Raw genomic sequence first — 16639 nt, forward strand, 5'->3', positions numbered from 1 at the left:
CAGGGTAAATTTAACTTATTTTGTCTTCTGGGAAACATGCAAGTATCTTCTGTAGCTTCTGAAGGACAGTATTATATTAAAAAAATATGCTATTTAGGCAAAATAAGACAAATGTACACATCTTCAATCTGTTCAAAAGTTTACACCCCTGGCCCTTAATGCATCATTTTTTCTTCTGGAGCATCAGTGAGTGTTTAAACCTTCTGTAATAGGTTAATAAACCTTATGCATGTCAACCGGTCAAAATAAAATTTCAGTTTAACTTGAAGAAATTGTGACATAGCTATTACTTAATGTAATGGCAGTACTACTACTATTAATAAAATTATAAGACATTATTTTTAAAGAAATATTTACCAGAAAAATTTCTTACCAGAATTTATTTAGCAGAAAATGTAAATACACAACCCACTATTTCTGAAAAAAATGAAATAAAAAAAATTATATATATATAATTAGTGGTGGGCCGTTATCGGCGTTAACGTGCTGCGTTAACGTGAGACTCTTATCGGGCGATAAAAAAAAATTCGCCGTTAATCTATTCTCAAAGTTGGATTGGGAGCTGGGTCTAAACTACGCAAGAGATGATGACTTTCACCTTGATGTTTTAGCGCGGATGACGTATACCTAGTCGAATTGCACTGTAGGGACGAGAACGAGTCTTCTTCAACTTCTGTGAAATTACCACATCAAATGAGACGTGCAAACATGGATGCAGTTATGAAGCCGCTTCAGGGCAGGTGCGTTGCTAGACCCTTTTTTACTGGGGCACGTGCCGAAATAAAGACATTAAACTATATGCAACAACTGAATTGATGCTTCTAAAAGCAACGCAGTTTAATGGAAGACTATGCACGCAGAAATCCATGCCCGTGCGCGTCTGTGTATTTAACGGCAACGCGCACGTCGCACGTTACACAAGTTTGTATAGGTAATTATGTTGTAAATGCAATTGTCAAGCAGTTTGTGATGCATTTTGGAAACAGGAGATGAGCGCCTGATCTAATGCGCCACCTGGCCTGTTCTTGAAGACTTACTTTTAGTCATTATTTGGGTAGCACACATATTCTGAATGACTTCAGCAGAATTCAAATTAGCCATTTTAATCTAGATTAATCTAGATTAATTCCAAGGTTTAATCTAGATTAAAAAAATTAATCTATGCCCACCCCTAATATATATATATATATATATATATATATTATATTATATTATATTATATTATATATATATATATATATATATATAGAGAGAGAGAGAGAGAGAGAGAGAGAGAGAGAAAGTTTTTTTAAATTAATATTTAATGAAACTATTAAAATAGAATCCAAAAAAAGGACACATTTCACAGGGCCTTAAAAATGCAGTTTGTAATTTACCCATTAAAACAGAGTCTAAGAAAATTTAAATGGAAAAATGTTGCTAGGAAGATGCTAACAAAAGAGCCCCAAGTTATTACATGGTCTTTAGCATATGAATTAATAAACACGGCTGTGTTTTTGGCACTAATGTGGTCGTAGAAGCTGAACAGATTGTCATGACATCATCAGGGCCAATGCGCAACAAGCAGCATACATCTTAACAGGAGGGATTCAGATCAGCGCCGGGCGGCAAATTATGTTTCCTCTAAACGAGAATATTATCTCATCATTAAGCCTCAAAAAGCTTATTTTCAAAATCCTTGTTTCATTCCCCCCACTGATCTAAAATGGCAGCACCACTCTACCACTTAGTACCAAAGAAAAGTCACTTTTTCACTATTTCCTGAGGAGAGAGTTGAATGTGTGTCTACAACAGCATCTACAACTGTCTGAACCTTGACCAGTTTTGTCAGGCATAGAAACACTTCTATGAAAGGAAAAAATCAAAGTAACAATTCGCTTTAAAACGTGCTCTGCTAAGCTTTGCACGGCACATTTGTTTTAACGCCATTCAGATTCTCGCTAATTGGTTAAGGTGGGGTGAAATGGCATGGTTACAGTGGCTGCCTTTAATTATCTTCATTAAGTTAAATAGGCTTATCTGATGCTGAAATATGGGACATCTCAGACTAAGATCTGCCAAGCACTGGCTGCAATCATGAAAATTAGCCAACAGCTTCTTTAGCGTTTCCTGAGCAAACAACCAAGCCAAGCTGAACAACTGCCCAAAACAAGGCAGATACAAGCCTAAAAAGCAGCTTTTTCTTGGAGCGCCTTGACTTTGACGCCGCTGGAATCATATAATTTATTCATTCAGTAAGTATTTGCCGCACACAACTGCTCCCTCGAGCCCAACTGTGGTTCAAAATCCCACTGACTGCTAAATATCTATTCCACTGAGGCAAAGGGCAAAAAACATGGGGAGGCCAGCTACCCGATGTGAGAGAGTGAAGGAGAGGAAGTGAGGGGATTGAAAAATGGAAGTTGAAAGGTAGGGGAGTAGCTGTACGACATCCTTTCATAATGGTACCTTTTGCACCATAAGCAAGGTGCAAAATCAGGTTACTTTCTACACAGTGGACTGGACTGACCTGGTCTAGAACAGATACATGTAATCCATTAACATGATGTTTGAAAGAAAATATGTGCGTTTTATTCATAGAGTGATTATTATACAGTAGTACCCTTTGATATGTGACTCAAAAACTACACTGCAAAACTGAAAAGTAAGTATCATTGAAGGTAAAAATTTAGGTCATGTGGAATTAATTTGTGGGAGTATAACAAGGACTTAACAAAAATGACCTTTAGTAACCCACATGGATTCAATTTAAAGGATTAGTTCACTTTCAAAATAAACATTTCCTGATTATTTACTCCCAACCATGTCATCCAAGATGTCCATGTGTTTCTTTCTTCAATCTAAAAGAAAAAAGGTATCGCGATTTTTTAAATAAAAATATTAGATACATTGTAATTGCACCAAAGGCAGAATAATTAAGAGGCAATATTGTCCGACCACATGATGGCGCACCTAATTAACCGCTGTATTCAGAACGGAAAACAAATAGCGCGTTCTGGTAAAATAACGCGAGTCACTAAGGGGACATGATTAGCTGCTTGCTAGCAAGTTAGCCTGTTACATTACAGTACATACAATTTCACTTACCAATGGTGCGACTAAAAAGAATCTTAGGTCGCACCGGTGCAACCAGCCGTTCAAGGGCAAAAAAAAAAAAAACTACTGCGTACGACTATGAAAAAATATTTAGGAGCACCATGTGCGACTGACCCGACCAGCATATTTGTATTTGCGCTGAGTGGAGCTTCAAAGGTTTCCATGTGTTTTGCACGTTGACTAATGTATCTCAAGTGTAGAGAGTGTAAATAAGAGACTGAATGGGCAGTAGCTTCGTTTATTATAATAGAGCTTTGTGATATTGCGAACTAAGATGAGTGACAGCTTTTAATCATTTTAAGGGAGTTTGTAAACGAGATATTGATTTATTATAACAGTTAAATAAACAATAAGTTATTATTAATTTACTTACATTGTCTGACTATAACACTATTGCCTGATTTTGCTCTATTTCGTCGTCAAAAGTGGTCTGAAACAAGTCACAGCTGAGCCGCTGCGCATCTGCACTCAAACACAGCGGTGTTTCGTTTATGAATGAACGTGCGTTTTCAAACGAATCTAGTGAAATGATTCAATTTCCCATTCATAAAGAGTCACTTGCTTTATTCCTGAATGAACCATCCGTTCAAACGAATCAAATGAATGATATGATTCAGTAATTAAATCAGTGTCTTACCACCACCTGCTGGCAGATCGTTTCAGTTATTTAAATCATTTAATATTTCTGTGTTCAAAATAAGTGCAAGAGAAAAGAATGGAAATATATATTTTCCCCAAATCTTATTTTTAGGTCTTACAAACATTTACTGTGTCTGGTATGATAAGAATGGGGCCTGGTGGAAAGCGATCACTGATGCAGCTGCAATGTATATTGCAAAATATATGGTGCCCATATATATTGTGGAAAAGCTGGGGTTTCTTTACATGCTAAAAGTAGTAGGGGGGAAAAATAGATTTAAATCGTAAATCGGATTTTTTGTGAAAAAATTGGGGATTTTATATTTAGGCCATATCGCCAAGCCCTAACCCTAGCATTCCTTTTTGAACTGGAGTACACACAAACGTGTTTTTTTTTTTTTTTAATGACCAATTGTTTCGCTAAATAAGACCCTTATTCCTGGACTGGGATCGTGTAGAGTCCTTTGAAGCTGTATTGAAACTGCAATTTGGACCTTCAACCTGCTGATCCCTATTGAAGTCCACTATTTGGAGACAAATACTGGAATTTTTTCCTTAAAAACATTTTAACATTAAAATTTATTATAGACATGAACATCTTGGATGACATAGGGGTAAGTAAATTACCAGGATTTTTTTTTTTTATTCTGGAAGTGATCTAATCCTTTAACACAACTAGAGCCTACAGCTTCATGGGTTAGTTAGATCATTTCTACTGAATAGACCAGTTGTAGTAGTGGAGAGGTGTGATGTACAGTACATTCTCACTATAGTGTTGGTATTTACATAAGGGTATTTTTAGTCCTGAAAGTAGTTCACCACAACTCGACAATGTCTGCCTGAGGGTTACAGCCAGACATGCTGGATTTTTAAAGGAAAAACGTTGTGAACATTACTAATTTCCACTTGAAATTACACATTTATTTCTATTCAAAGGGTTCCATTGATGTTAATTGTTACGTAAAATCACTGTGGGTCCGTAATGTGTCGGCCGCCACAAAGAGTACTTTTATAAACTGCCTTTGCAAATATGCAAAAAAAAAAAAATCACTAAATTGAATATGTACTTCAAACATGGAACAACATGAATGACAAAGAACAAAATGTCAGATGCACATAAATCTCTATTCAACAGCACTCAATGACCTGAAAATTCTGTCATTTACTCACTTTCATGTCGTTCCAAACCTGTACTAAATGTCATTTAAAAAAATTCTCAGTGTGCATACAATAAAAGCCAACGAGGTCCAAATCAACAGAGTGTACTTTTTTTAATGAACTATGCCTTTAACAGCGTTCTTTGTTTTTCTCCAATGTGAAATAAGCCTAACCTAACAATCTCCATGCTGACGGACAGGAAAAGATTAAATCTGACAAGAACATGCGTTGTAGGTCACCTTGTAGGAAATGCTGGCACTAGATAGCATACCCATAGATAAATTCATCAAAGCCATTTAAGAACGCTGTTTTGATCTGTAAACACAAGCCCTAAATGACTGCAACATGAAGAACATTGCAGTGAACGGATTACTATGTGCAATGCAGCATCTAGGGAAGAAAATGTAATCACAGACATAATCTGTATTCCTGAGGGATGGCAAGTGTTTAAGAGCCACAGTTTGTTGCTCATGCTGTCTAAAGATGTATGTACATGTCTGTGAGATTCTTCCAATCAACTGGAAATGACAGTGTTCAGCCTGAGGGAAAACACTGAATGGTTGGGTGGCCTCTGGCTGAGTCTGTGGCGGTTTTGTACCTGATGTAAGCGAGTACACTGGTAGAGTCACTGTCTGTCATTGTGCATCATGTCTGTGGTGACATCAGTATTGACTGGAAGAGGAGAACGTTTTAACATACAAAAGTGTTCGGCAGACGAAGAGGTATTTTAGCTTTGTTTACCTAGTCAGGTTTTAAAAGGGATATTTCTCTCAAATGTGAAAAGAACCTTTCTGCTTTTGAAAGGTTCCATGGATGTTAAAAGTGTGGTTATGTTTATAGACAAATTGGTTATGAAAGAGATTGACAGCCACATTCTATAAACAGTGACTCACGAGTGAATTTTAAGAGTGATTTTAGTTGATGTGTGCTGTATGAATGGAAGCAAAGTCAACAACTAGCTGTACGTTGTCTCATCAATGCATGTGTACCACACATTGCGAGTTAATCCTGACTGTCAATCACTAATGTTAGCTGTCAACCTCTCTCAGATGAAAACGGAGAAAAAAGAGGGGAACTCTGTAAAGTGTTTGAGTAGATCCTGAGAGCTTTTGGCAGCATCTGAGAGGACAAAAGCAGCAGGAGCTGCAGTAAAAAGCTTTGAATGAAATTAAATCCATCAGGACTCTAAAGTGTTATCTATGGAAACCTGTTTCCGCCACTGAACAAAAAAACAAATGTTAAAAGGTTATTGCGACTTTTCCTCTCACAATTCTGACTTTTTCCCTCAGAATAGTGAAATAAACTTGCAATTGCGATATAAAATATAATAAAGTAAGAATTGCGTGACAAACTCAAAATACTAATGTGAGAAATACTGAATAAAAAAAGATGATTACTACTTTTTATCTCACAATTCTGACTTTTTCCCCCTCACAACTCTTGAGTTGATACTGCAGTTCTGTGAAAAAGTCACAATTGCAATTGATTGATATAAACTTGCAAATTCTGACTTTTTGCTCAGAATTGCAACATTTTTTGCTCAGAATTGCAACTTTATGTCTCACAATTCTGACTTTATAACTTGCAATTGCTAGTTTATATCACTCAGTTCTTCTTATTTTTTCTCTAAATAAATATTTTTTTCTCACTATTCTGACTTTTTTCTAGGAATTGTAAGATATAACCTCGCAATTGCAAGTTATATAGTCCAATTCTGAGGGGAAAAAAATGATATTTTATCTGAATTGCACAACTGATTAAAAAAAAGTGTTAATAATTGCGACTTTTTCCTCACAATTCTGACTTTCTCACACTTGCAAGTTAACATTACAATTCTGAGAAAAAAAGTCACAATTGTGACATATAACCTCTTAATTCAGACTTTTTTTCTCAGAATTGTGAGTTTATATCTCAGAATTGCGACTTTTGTTCTCAGAATTGTGACTTTATTTCTTAGAATAGACACTTTGGCCCGGTTTCACAGACAGGGCTTAGATTGAGCCAGGATTAGGCCATATCAATTAGGACATTTAAGTCATTTTTATTAATGTGCTTAGAAAAAAACATTACTGGTGTGCATCTTGAGACAAAACAATGGCACTGATAAATTTTAAGATCAATCAGTGCAATTTGATTTCAGTTGAAACAACTCAGACTTACAGTTTAGTCTAGGACTAGGCTGAAGCCTTGTCTGTGAAACCAGGGGTAAATGTCTTGCAATTCTGACTTTATGACTCACAATTGAGTTTATATCATGGAACTCTGACTTAATTTTTCAGAATTGCGACTTTATTTTCTCAGAATTACGAGGGTATGTCTTGTAATTCTGACTTTATAACTCACAACTGTGAGTTTCTATCACTCAATTCTGGTAAAAAAAAAGAGAGAGAATTGAGAGTTTATATCTCACAATTACAATTTTATTTATCTGAATTACTTTATAACTTGCAGTTGCGAGTTTATATCACGCATTTCTAAGAAAAAAAGAATTGCAAGTTTATTTCTCAGAATTGTAAGCTTATTTCTTAGAATTGTGACTTCAATTCTCAGAATTGCGTCTTCATAACTCCCAAATTGCACTATTCTGATCTCATTTCTCAGAATTGCGAGTTTATACCTTACACTTCTGTCTCAATTACCTTTTTTATTCAGTTGGTGGAAACAGGCTTCCCTAGTTATCCGCTAGTATAGTTCCAGGCAAAAAGTCAGTGGCAACACTGTGTGAACAACATCCACTGTCAAATAAAGAGGTTAGGTCAAGCTTAAGGTCAGTAAAAGATGCATTAAATTAATTAAAAGTAACAAAAACGACATGTATATTGTTACAAAAGATTTACATTTGAAATAAATACTTTTATTTCAAACTTTCAATTCATCAAAGAAAAAAAAGAAAAAAAAGAAAAAAATATTAAGCAGCACAACTGTTTTTGATCGTGATAAATGTAAAATAGTTATATAAAATGACCTTTCAAACTACTACAGTTTGCAGTGTATTTTTCTATTAAATAAATCCAAACTTTTAAAAACAATTTTAAAAACCTTACCGACCTCAAAATTTTGAATGGTACTGTATATATAATGTATATTGATCACAGTTATTCCACTACATGCCGGTTGCTGCTGGTATTGTGTTTTGTGAGCTATATTGGTTTGCACAGACCACACAGGGGACCGTGGGGAAAAAGGACACTCCCATTCACGTGCCCTTTGTGTTGGGATACGTAAATGGAAAAACTCTCAATTATTACTGAGGAGGGATCTCTTTTCAGTGGAGCACAGCCTACAGCTTAAACAGGAGATGATCACACATTTCTATCTCTCTCTTACACACACACACAAAGACAGGCTTCATATAGAACAACTCAACAGAACTAGTCATATTAGACCACTGTACACCAAGATCTTCTGGGGATAATGCACAAAGCCTTTGTACTGAGTTTGACACGCCAGACGGAATCTCACCGCTCCAGTGATTCCACAGATTGAGTCTGGAATCATGAAATATGGATGTGCATTGCATCATCCCTGGTCTCACAGCTCAAGAGTTTAGTGTGTCATATGAGGGCGAGACCTGGGCAATGAAACGATCAACTGTGGCAGGATGGGACAAAGGTCAAATTTTTATGTATGAGTAAAAACAGCATATCCTGTTTCATTTAAAAGTGACAGGAAACTGCATTAGCTGTATTCATTGAGAACTGACATCACGGTGCATTCTGGTCTGGGTATCTCTCTCTTTCTCTCTCTTGTAGACAGCTGAACTGGCTGTTTCTGTGGACAGGGTCAGGCCTCCCGCTGCGGACAGTCAAGACTGACTCGAAATCGCTGACAGCACAGTACAAGCAGCTGAGAGCCAGAGAACAACAGGAAACCAGGGCAATGGTTTAGTCTTCTTTTGCGGAATTAAAGTGGAAATATACATCTTATCCGTTACGGCTCATTTTATTATAGTAGGCATTGATCCAACTGCACATTGATTGTAGATATATGATGCATATCTCCATCTGGTTGACTCACAATATGTTCTGAATCCGAAAAAGGTTAAAAAACAAACTCATGCCACTACAGTTTCGAATGAAAATACTATGGAACTGTGATTTCACTTTAAGGCACCTGAATACCATGGAAGAACAAACATTACCATAGAACATGTAAAATATTTTTTAAATATAGACGTTTTTCCTGAACGCAGAACTCACTCCCAAACTTTTGAGCGGAAGTGTAAGCACCAATAACAAATATACTTAAAGGAGTAGTTCACTTCCAGAACTACTCACCCCCATGTCATCCAAGATGTTCATGTCTTTTTTCTTTAGTTGTAAAGAAATTATGTTTTTTGAGGAAAACATTTTAGGATTTCTCTCCATATAATGGACTTTTATGGTGCCCCTGAGTTTAAACTTCCAAAATGCAGTTTAAATTCAGCTTCAAAGGGCTCTAAACACTCCCAGCCAAGGAAGAAGGGTCTTATCTAGCAAACAATTAGTTATTTTCTAAAAAAAAAAAAAAAAAAAAAAAATTACGATTTATATCATTTTTAACCTCAAACGCTCATCTTTCGTAGCTCTATGTAAACTCTGTGTATTCTTGTTCATGACATTTAGGGTAGGTTGAAAAACTCCCATCTTATTTTCTCCTCTAACTTCAATATTATCCTACATTGCTGCAGAAGTACCGACCCAGTGTTTACAAAGTGAACATGCAAAAAAGGTCAAACACCCTTTACAAAAAAGGTAAAACAGTGATGTAGAACCAAATTTTTTGACATAGTAGGTTAAAAAAAATATATAAACTGTACTTTTTTTTTTTTTTAAAGAAAATAACCAATTGTTTTGCTAGATAAGACTCTTCTTCCTCAGCTGGGATTGTTTAGAGCCCTTTGAAGCGGCATTTAAACTGCATTTTGGAAGTTCAAACTCGTGGGCACCATAAAAGTCCATTATATGGAGAGAAATGCTGAAATGTTTTCCCTCAAAAAACAATTTCTTGATGACTGAACAAAAAAAAGACATGATCGTTTTGCTGATAAGACCCTTCTTCCTCGGCCAGGATCGTTTAGAACCCTTTGAAGCTGCATTTAGAAAATTCAAACTCTGGGGCACCATAGAAGTCCATTATATGGAGAGAAATCCTGAAATGTTTTCCCTCAAAAAACAATTTCTTGATGACTGAACAAAAAAAAGACATGATCGTTTTGCTGATAAGACCCTTCTTCCTCGGCCAGGATCGTAACCCTTTGAAGCTGCATTTAGAAAATTCAAACTCTGGGGCACCATAGAAGTCCATTATATGGAGAGAAATCCTGAAATGTTTTCCCTCAAAAAACAATTTCTTGATGAATGAACAAAAAAAAGACATGATCGATTTGCTGATAAGACCCTTCTTCCTCGGCCAGGATCGTTTAGAACCCTTTGAAGCTGCATTTAGAAAATTCAAACTCTGGGGCACCATAGAAGTCCATTATATGGAGAGAAATCCTGAAATGTTTTCCCTCAAAAAAAAAAAACATTTATTGACGACTGAAGAAAAAAAAAGACATGATCGTTTCGGCAGATAAGATCCTTCTTCCTCATCTGTGATCTTTAGAGCCCTTTGAAGCTGCATTTAAACTGCATTTTGGAACTTCAAACTCAGGGGCACCATAGAAGTCCATTTTATGGAGAGAAATTCTGAAATATTTTCCCTCAAAAAACAATTTCTTTACGACTGAAGAAAAAAAAAAAGACATGAACATCTTGGATGACAAGGGGCTTAGTACATTATCTATAAATTTTTGTTCTAGAGGTGAACTACTTCTTTAAAAAGACCATGAAATTTGCGAACGATTATCAAATGTACTCCCAGACAGATTCTTTCGAAACTGATGTAGTTTCCCTGGTGTTGTGTGACGGTCCTCCTTTCATTGTCGACATGCATCTGTACTGATAAGCCTCCAACTTTATCTTGGTTTCTCTGACAACCATCTCTCCAGCTCTTCTCAACAACATGACCACGGTCAAAATCTGTGTCACTGATTTTCAACACAAAGTCTTCTCCTTTCGCTTGCGGCTCATCTTACAGCCTGATTCTCTGACAAGCAATTGTGTCCCAACTCTCTTTTCCCACAGGGATCTTGACGGAGTACACATCTGAAAACAGTAATGCTCAAAGGCACAAACTCCCTCTGAAGGAAAGCAAACACTAATAAATGCACCTTCAGGGACTTTTCAGGGACATCTGATTAGCATAATTAAAAAAACACAGAATGAAAGACAGCCCTACAGGTTTTCCACTAACACTTGTGTGTTTTTGAGCCACTGGAACTCTTTGGAGTGACCATGGAAAAGAAAAAAAAATGGCAAATGAAATGGTATGTATGACATGAAAGGGCACACGTTCCCATGACACAGAAATCCACAGTTGCTGCGCTAGTTACATATTCCACTAACATAAGTTATACAGACCTGCAATGTTTTGATTAAAGTCTTCTTCTAATAAAGCAGAACATCCCCCCTCGACTCTTGGCTTCACTCACTGCATTAGGCAATGAAGATAATACCATTTGTTGGCAGTCTGGAGATGGCTCTTTCAACACACATAAATAACGTCACAATTCCCCTGATGCTCAGCGCACGTCCTTTAATTAAATGCAGGAAAGCAGTATCCTAAACAAAAAGTACTTTCATGCATAAAAGACTGATTGTTACTTACTTACACTTGACTCTATTGAAGAAAATGAGAGCAAACTCCAATCAAAAGACCACCAAATAAAAAGACTAACATGATTCTGTTTTTTATCCCTATGACTAATATCTGCTTGCTGAGATTAATCAATTTCTAGAACATCATCTAATGTAGTAAATCAGTTAGATGGTTCCATCACTTTTATCTTTTATTACTGAAAAAGCTCTAGTTATTTGATAAGTATACAGTGCAAATGCTGATTCAGCTGACCGCTGACCTCTTAATGACCTGGAGTTTCTTAATAAGCTTGTGTTCACATATTGACACTACATCATCTATGTCTACGTACAAAACAAAGGCAATGGAAGATGTGTCACATTGATCTGGGTGATAAAGAACACAAGGGAGGGAACATAGAGTTTGCGATTAGCTAATGAATTTCTGACCCTATACTGCACCGTGACCCTTGACTAATCTAAACTTTGAGTTTTCTTGGAAACTATGACTCAACATGTGACCTGATTAATTTCCAATCCTAGTTAACCTACACTTTTGTGCAATGGAAATGTTCCATGGATGTTAAAGGTTCTTGTAGCTTCATAAAATTAGGTTGAACCATTCATGTCACATGGAATATTTGAACAATATCCTTACTACCTTTCTAGGCCTTAAACGTCAGTTGCAAGTCTATGCAGGGTCAGAAAGCTCTCAGATTTAATCAAAAACATCTTAATTTGTATTCCGAAGATAAAGAAAGGTCTTATGGTTTAAAAAAAGGACATGAGGGGGAGAAAATAATGACAAAATCTTCATTTTTGGGTGAACTAATGTGCAAATCTGTCCTAAAACACTTCACCACATCAAAACTCTTCACATAAACACTCATACATGTGATGAAACTAAAATGTGCCATCTAAAATATTAGCTGTGGGATTTGAGCTGTAATAAAGTCTTCAAATCATAGCCAGACGGCTTGGCAACAGGGTATCTCACCTTGGTGGTGTCATCATGTGACCGCTGGTAGCGTTTCCAGCGGCATCCGTAGATCCCGGTTAGACATGACAAACACAGCTGTCTCTCATAGACCTGTAATGGTTGGTGTTTCACCATGCTCCTTCAATCCAGACTCCAACCCGCCTCACTATCATCCCACTGATAGCCAAGGACCCTGTAGAAAGACACAGACAGAGCACTGCATAAAACAAACAGCAGATTAGCACTAGCACCATGTGACACTTCAAATAGTTGACACGTCCATAAATCTTATGAGGGGAGAAGTGGAGAGTCTATTTCCAACATTGTCACTGCTTAATGCCATTCCAGATCATCTAAATATACAGTAGATGGATCATTTCTCAAACTAACTATTCAGTTTCACATTTTTTGCCCAAACTGTGGTTATTAATGTTAAATCTACTGTTTAAAGGTTTGGGGCCACACAATGTTTATTTAAAGAAACTAGTCATTTTATTCAGCAAGAATGTATTAAAGGATTAGTTCTCTCCATAATAAAAATGTCCTGATACTTTACTCACGCCCATGTCATCTAAGATGGTCATGTCTTTCTTCCTTTAGTCGAAAAGAAATTAAGGTTTCTGAGGAAAACATTCCAGGATTTTTCTCCATATAGTGGTTTTCAATGGGATTCAACAAGTTGAAGATCCAATTTGCAGTTTCATTGCAGCTTTAAAAGGCTCTACAAAATCCCAGCCAAGGAATAAGGGTCTTATCTTGCGAAACAGTCATTTTATAAAAAAAAAAAAAAAACTTTGAGATCACAAATGCTCATCTTGCACTATTTTGCAATCTTAGGTATATCTTAGGTTCCTGTGGAATTGGGCTACTTATATCTTATATCTTAGGTTCCTGTGGAATTGGGCTACTTTAACACTGCTTCCGTGGGTTGTTTTTTCATGTCTGTGGAGTTGAGCGAGCCCAATAACATGATATTTAGCCCCTGGAATGCGAATTTTACAGGACGAAGCCTGCCAAAAAAACATGTATTTTACCCCTCAGAACTTGATTTTTAATGGGGGACCCCCCTCAAACCACGATTAGGCTAGTTTTGGGCTAGTTTTGAGTAGCAATTGGGCGGGTTTTGTTGTGAAAACCTGGCAACCCTGATCCCCATCAAAGTCCACTATATGGAGAAAAATCCAGGAATGTTTTCCTGAAAAAAAAATGTTTCAACTGAAGAAAGAAAGACATGAACATCTTGGATGACATGGGAGTGAGTAAATTATCAGAAAATTTTATTTTAGGCATGAGCTAATCCTTTACAGAAGATTTATCACAATTATTTTTTTTTAACTTTCTATTTATCAAAGAATACTGAAAAAAACATCACTGTTTTTTCAGTAGTAGTAAGCAGCACTGTTTTCAACATTGATAATAAATGTTTCCTGAGCAGCAAATCAGCATATTAAAATGATTTCTGAAGGATTGTGTGATACTGAAAACTATAGTTATGGCTGCTGAAAATTCAGCTTTTCCATCACAGAAAAAAAATATACATTTTAAAATGCATTAAAATCGAAGTTAGTTTAAAGTGTAATAATATTTCACAATATTAGTTTTTACTACATATTTGATTAACAAAATGCAGCCTGGGTGAGCATAAGAGACTATTTTCTGTCTGCAGATCCCATCAACACCTCAAAACTGCCAGCGTAACAGTAGTGGACCCTCAACTGTTCTTGCGCTCATGTGTGCCAGTCACCAGATCGGCACAGTGCCTGCAGTAATCATCGCTGAATTGCCCAAGAGAATAAATTCACCTTCTTGCAGCCTCAGCTCAGAGATTTTCCCCTGCTTATCAGTCTCTATGAGCCAGGAACTAAGCCTCTGGAACCCTTATCAGGGGAGCCAGGGCAGCCCTGGCTTCAGCCAAAACACTGTCATCTAATGAGACTTCTAATTTGCACAAATCCAAGCACTGTGGAATAGCTGAGATAGAAGTGCTTTCAATGTTAGCCATTGTTGGACTAAAGCTACAATTCTAATGTTTATACTTTTGTGAAAAAGTTTGGGGGCATTTTTTTATTTTTTTATTTTTTTATTAAGAAATTAATACTTTTACTCAGTAAGAATGACCTAAACGGATCGTGAGTGACAATAAAGACTTTTATATTCATAAATAATGCTGTTTTCAATACTGATAATAATAATAATAATAATAATAATAATAATAAGCGTTTAAATTCTTAAGCAGCAAATCAGCATATTATTATGATTTCCGAAAGATCATGTGATACTGAAAACTGGAGTAATGGAAGCTGAAAATTCAGCTTTGCGTCAGTTATTGTGTAAGATTACTTCACATTATTACTGAGTGTAACAATTAAAAATCCTACCAACCCCAATCTTTTGAGTTGTAATGTACATTTTTGGAAAGTTAAATTGGTCATTCCGTCTCAAATCAACCAAAATTCTAAAAACTTTGCCAGCAATTTTTGATTTTGCTAATATTTTTTCTGAGGAAAGAAGCCAAAATATTAAATGATTAAATGTCATGAGTGACTAACATTTGCTTTTTGACCACTAAAAATGGTTAACATTCAACAATCTTGACATGAAGCCTAATTGAAATCCCCATATCTCTGGAACTGAATGATGTAGGGCCTTAAAAAAAATTTCAGAAAAAAGGTTTATTAAACTTCTCTAAAATCATATTGCAATATCTTTAATACTTCTTGAGTTATAGGCACACAAACTTTGGAAAAAGAATATGTATGGCACAGACAGGCATGTTCAATGCAGTTTTCTTGACAGAAAGAAACAAGGTATCTCTAGTTTTAACATTATTTGTTCTTCAGACATTTCTATTTAAAAGAAAAGAAGTATTATATATTTTCAACCTGACCCAGATTTGGTTTTTGACCACTGAAAATGTGTACATTTTAACGATTTACTCCAGGAGTAAACTGAATCTTTAAATTTCAATATTTCTGGAACCGAATCTCATAGGGCATTAAAAATAAAAATACCAAAAGGAAAGTTTGTTAAGACCCAATATCTAAAAGGGCATTTTTAAATCTATAATACTTCTTGAGTTATAGGCATGCAAACTTTAGAGAAAAACTGGAAAAGTGCTGTTTCCCCATTTTTTGAATGGTCACCTTTGGCACATAATGCAACAAAGATTGCTAAAGTCAACATATTTTACTAAAAAAACTACTAATCTCTGGGCAAAAATAAGATAATGTTGCTGCCATCTTCATAAAGTCATTTTTAACCCCCTATAACTTGACATTGCCATTTTGACCTCCCTCTACAAAGAAGTGGATTACTCAGTAAATATTCATCCATGACATTTAATATCTTGGCTTTCATCACTATACATGTCTATCTTTCTTCAGAATAAATATTAGCAAAATTAAAAATTTGAGCAGGGGACATCTGATCGAGTTGACACGGAATGACCCAACTAAAATGTTACGGTTGCAAAAATGGCTGATCTAGACAGAAACAATGTTCATGAAAACAAGTCATGTTGAAAAAACACACAAGAAAATGATCCAAATTAATCTCCTCTCATGAGGGCTCCCGTATTTATAAGCATGGCACATCATATCTCTGAATACCTCCTTTGCTTATCTGCTAAATGAATCATTGCCAAGCATACCCAAACAGTAATCAGGGACATCAGGGAGAGAACAGAGACCACCAGCAGTCAATCATGTGCCCTGCTTGGCGGGAGGCGTATCCGGCATTTAGAGGACCCAACAGAGCAATGAGAGGTAGTTTACGTCACCAAGGTCTCATATGAACGCCCACTTCAAAAATAACACAAAGGTTTATGGAAAATAATAGCAGAGACTCTTCTATAGATTAGCTGAACAGAACATCAGAGGTCACATTACCTAATTTCAACAGTGATGAACCTGCAAAGGGCTACGGTGAAGGTTAGGGACCGCAATGTTGTACTAGCATCAGCTAATCTGCTTTAGTCCTTGGAGTTACATATGAAAAATGCTCAGCTTTTACAAGCCAGACTGAAACATGCTTTTGTGTCACATGAAGTAAATGACTTCTTACATAACCAAAATGAGCTTCAATGAGCTTGTGTTTCTGCAAATTAGCT

General features: G+C 36.2%; 1 protein-coding gene across 4 annotated transcripts in view; it reads right to left on the reverse strand.

Annotated features, from left to right (window-relative positions):
• Window positions 1-16639, reverse strand: part of gdpd5b (glycerophosphodiester phosphodiesterase domain containing 5b) — a 72175-nt gene that overhangs the window by 38312 nt on the left and 17224 nt on the right. For all 4 annotated transcript variants that reach the window (XR_012338622.1, XR_012338621.1, XM_073818488.1 and 1 more), the window contains exon 2: window positions 12550-12724. Coding sequence is in view for 2 of the 4 variants with exons in the window: in XM_073818488.1 (XP_073674589.1) it covers window positions 12550-12666 (117 nt within the window). In the remaining 2 variants the exon portion in view is untranslated. The remainder of the gene's footprint in view (window positions 1-12549; window positions 12725-16639) is intronic.

This window comes from Garra rufa, chromosome 14, assembly GCF_049309525.1.
Source record: "Garra rufa chromosome 14, GarRuf1.0, whole genome shotgun sequence".
NCBI lineage: Eukaryota > Metazoa > Chordata > Actinopteri > Cypriniformes > Cyprinidae > Garra > Garra rufa.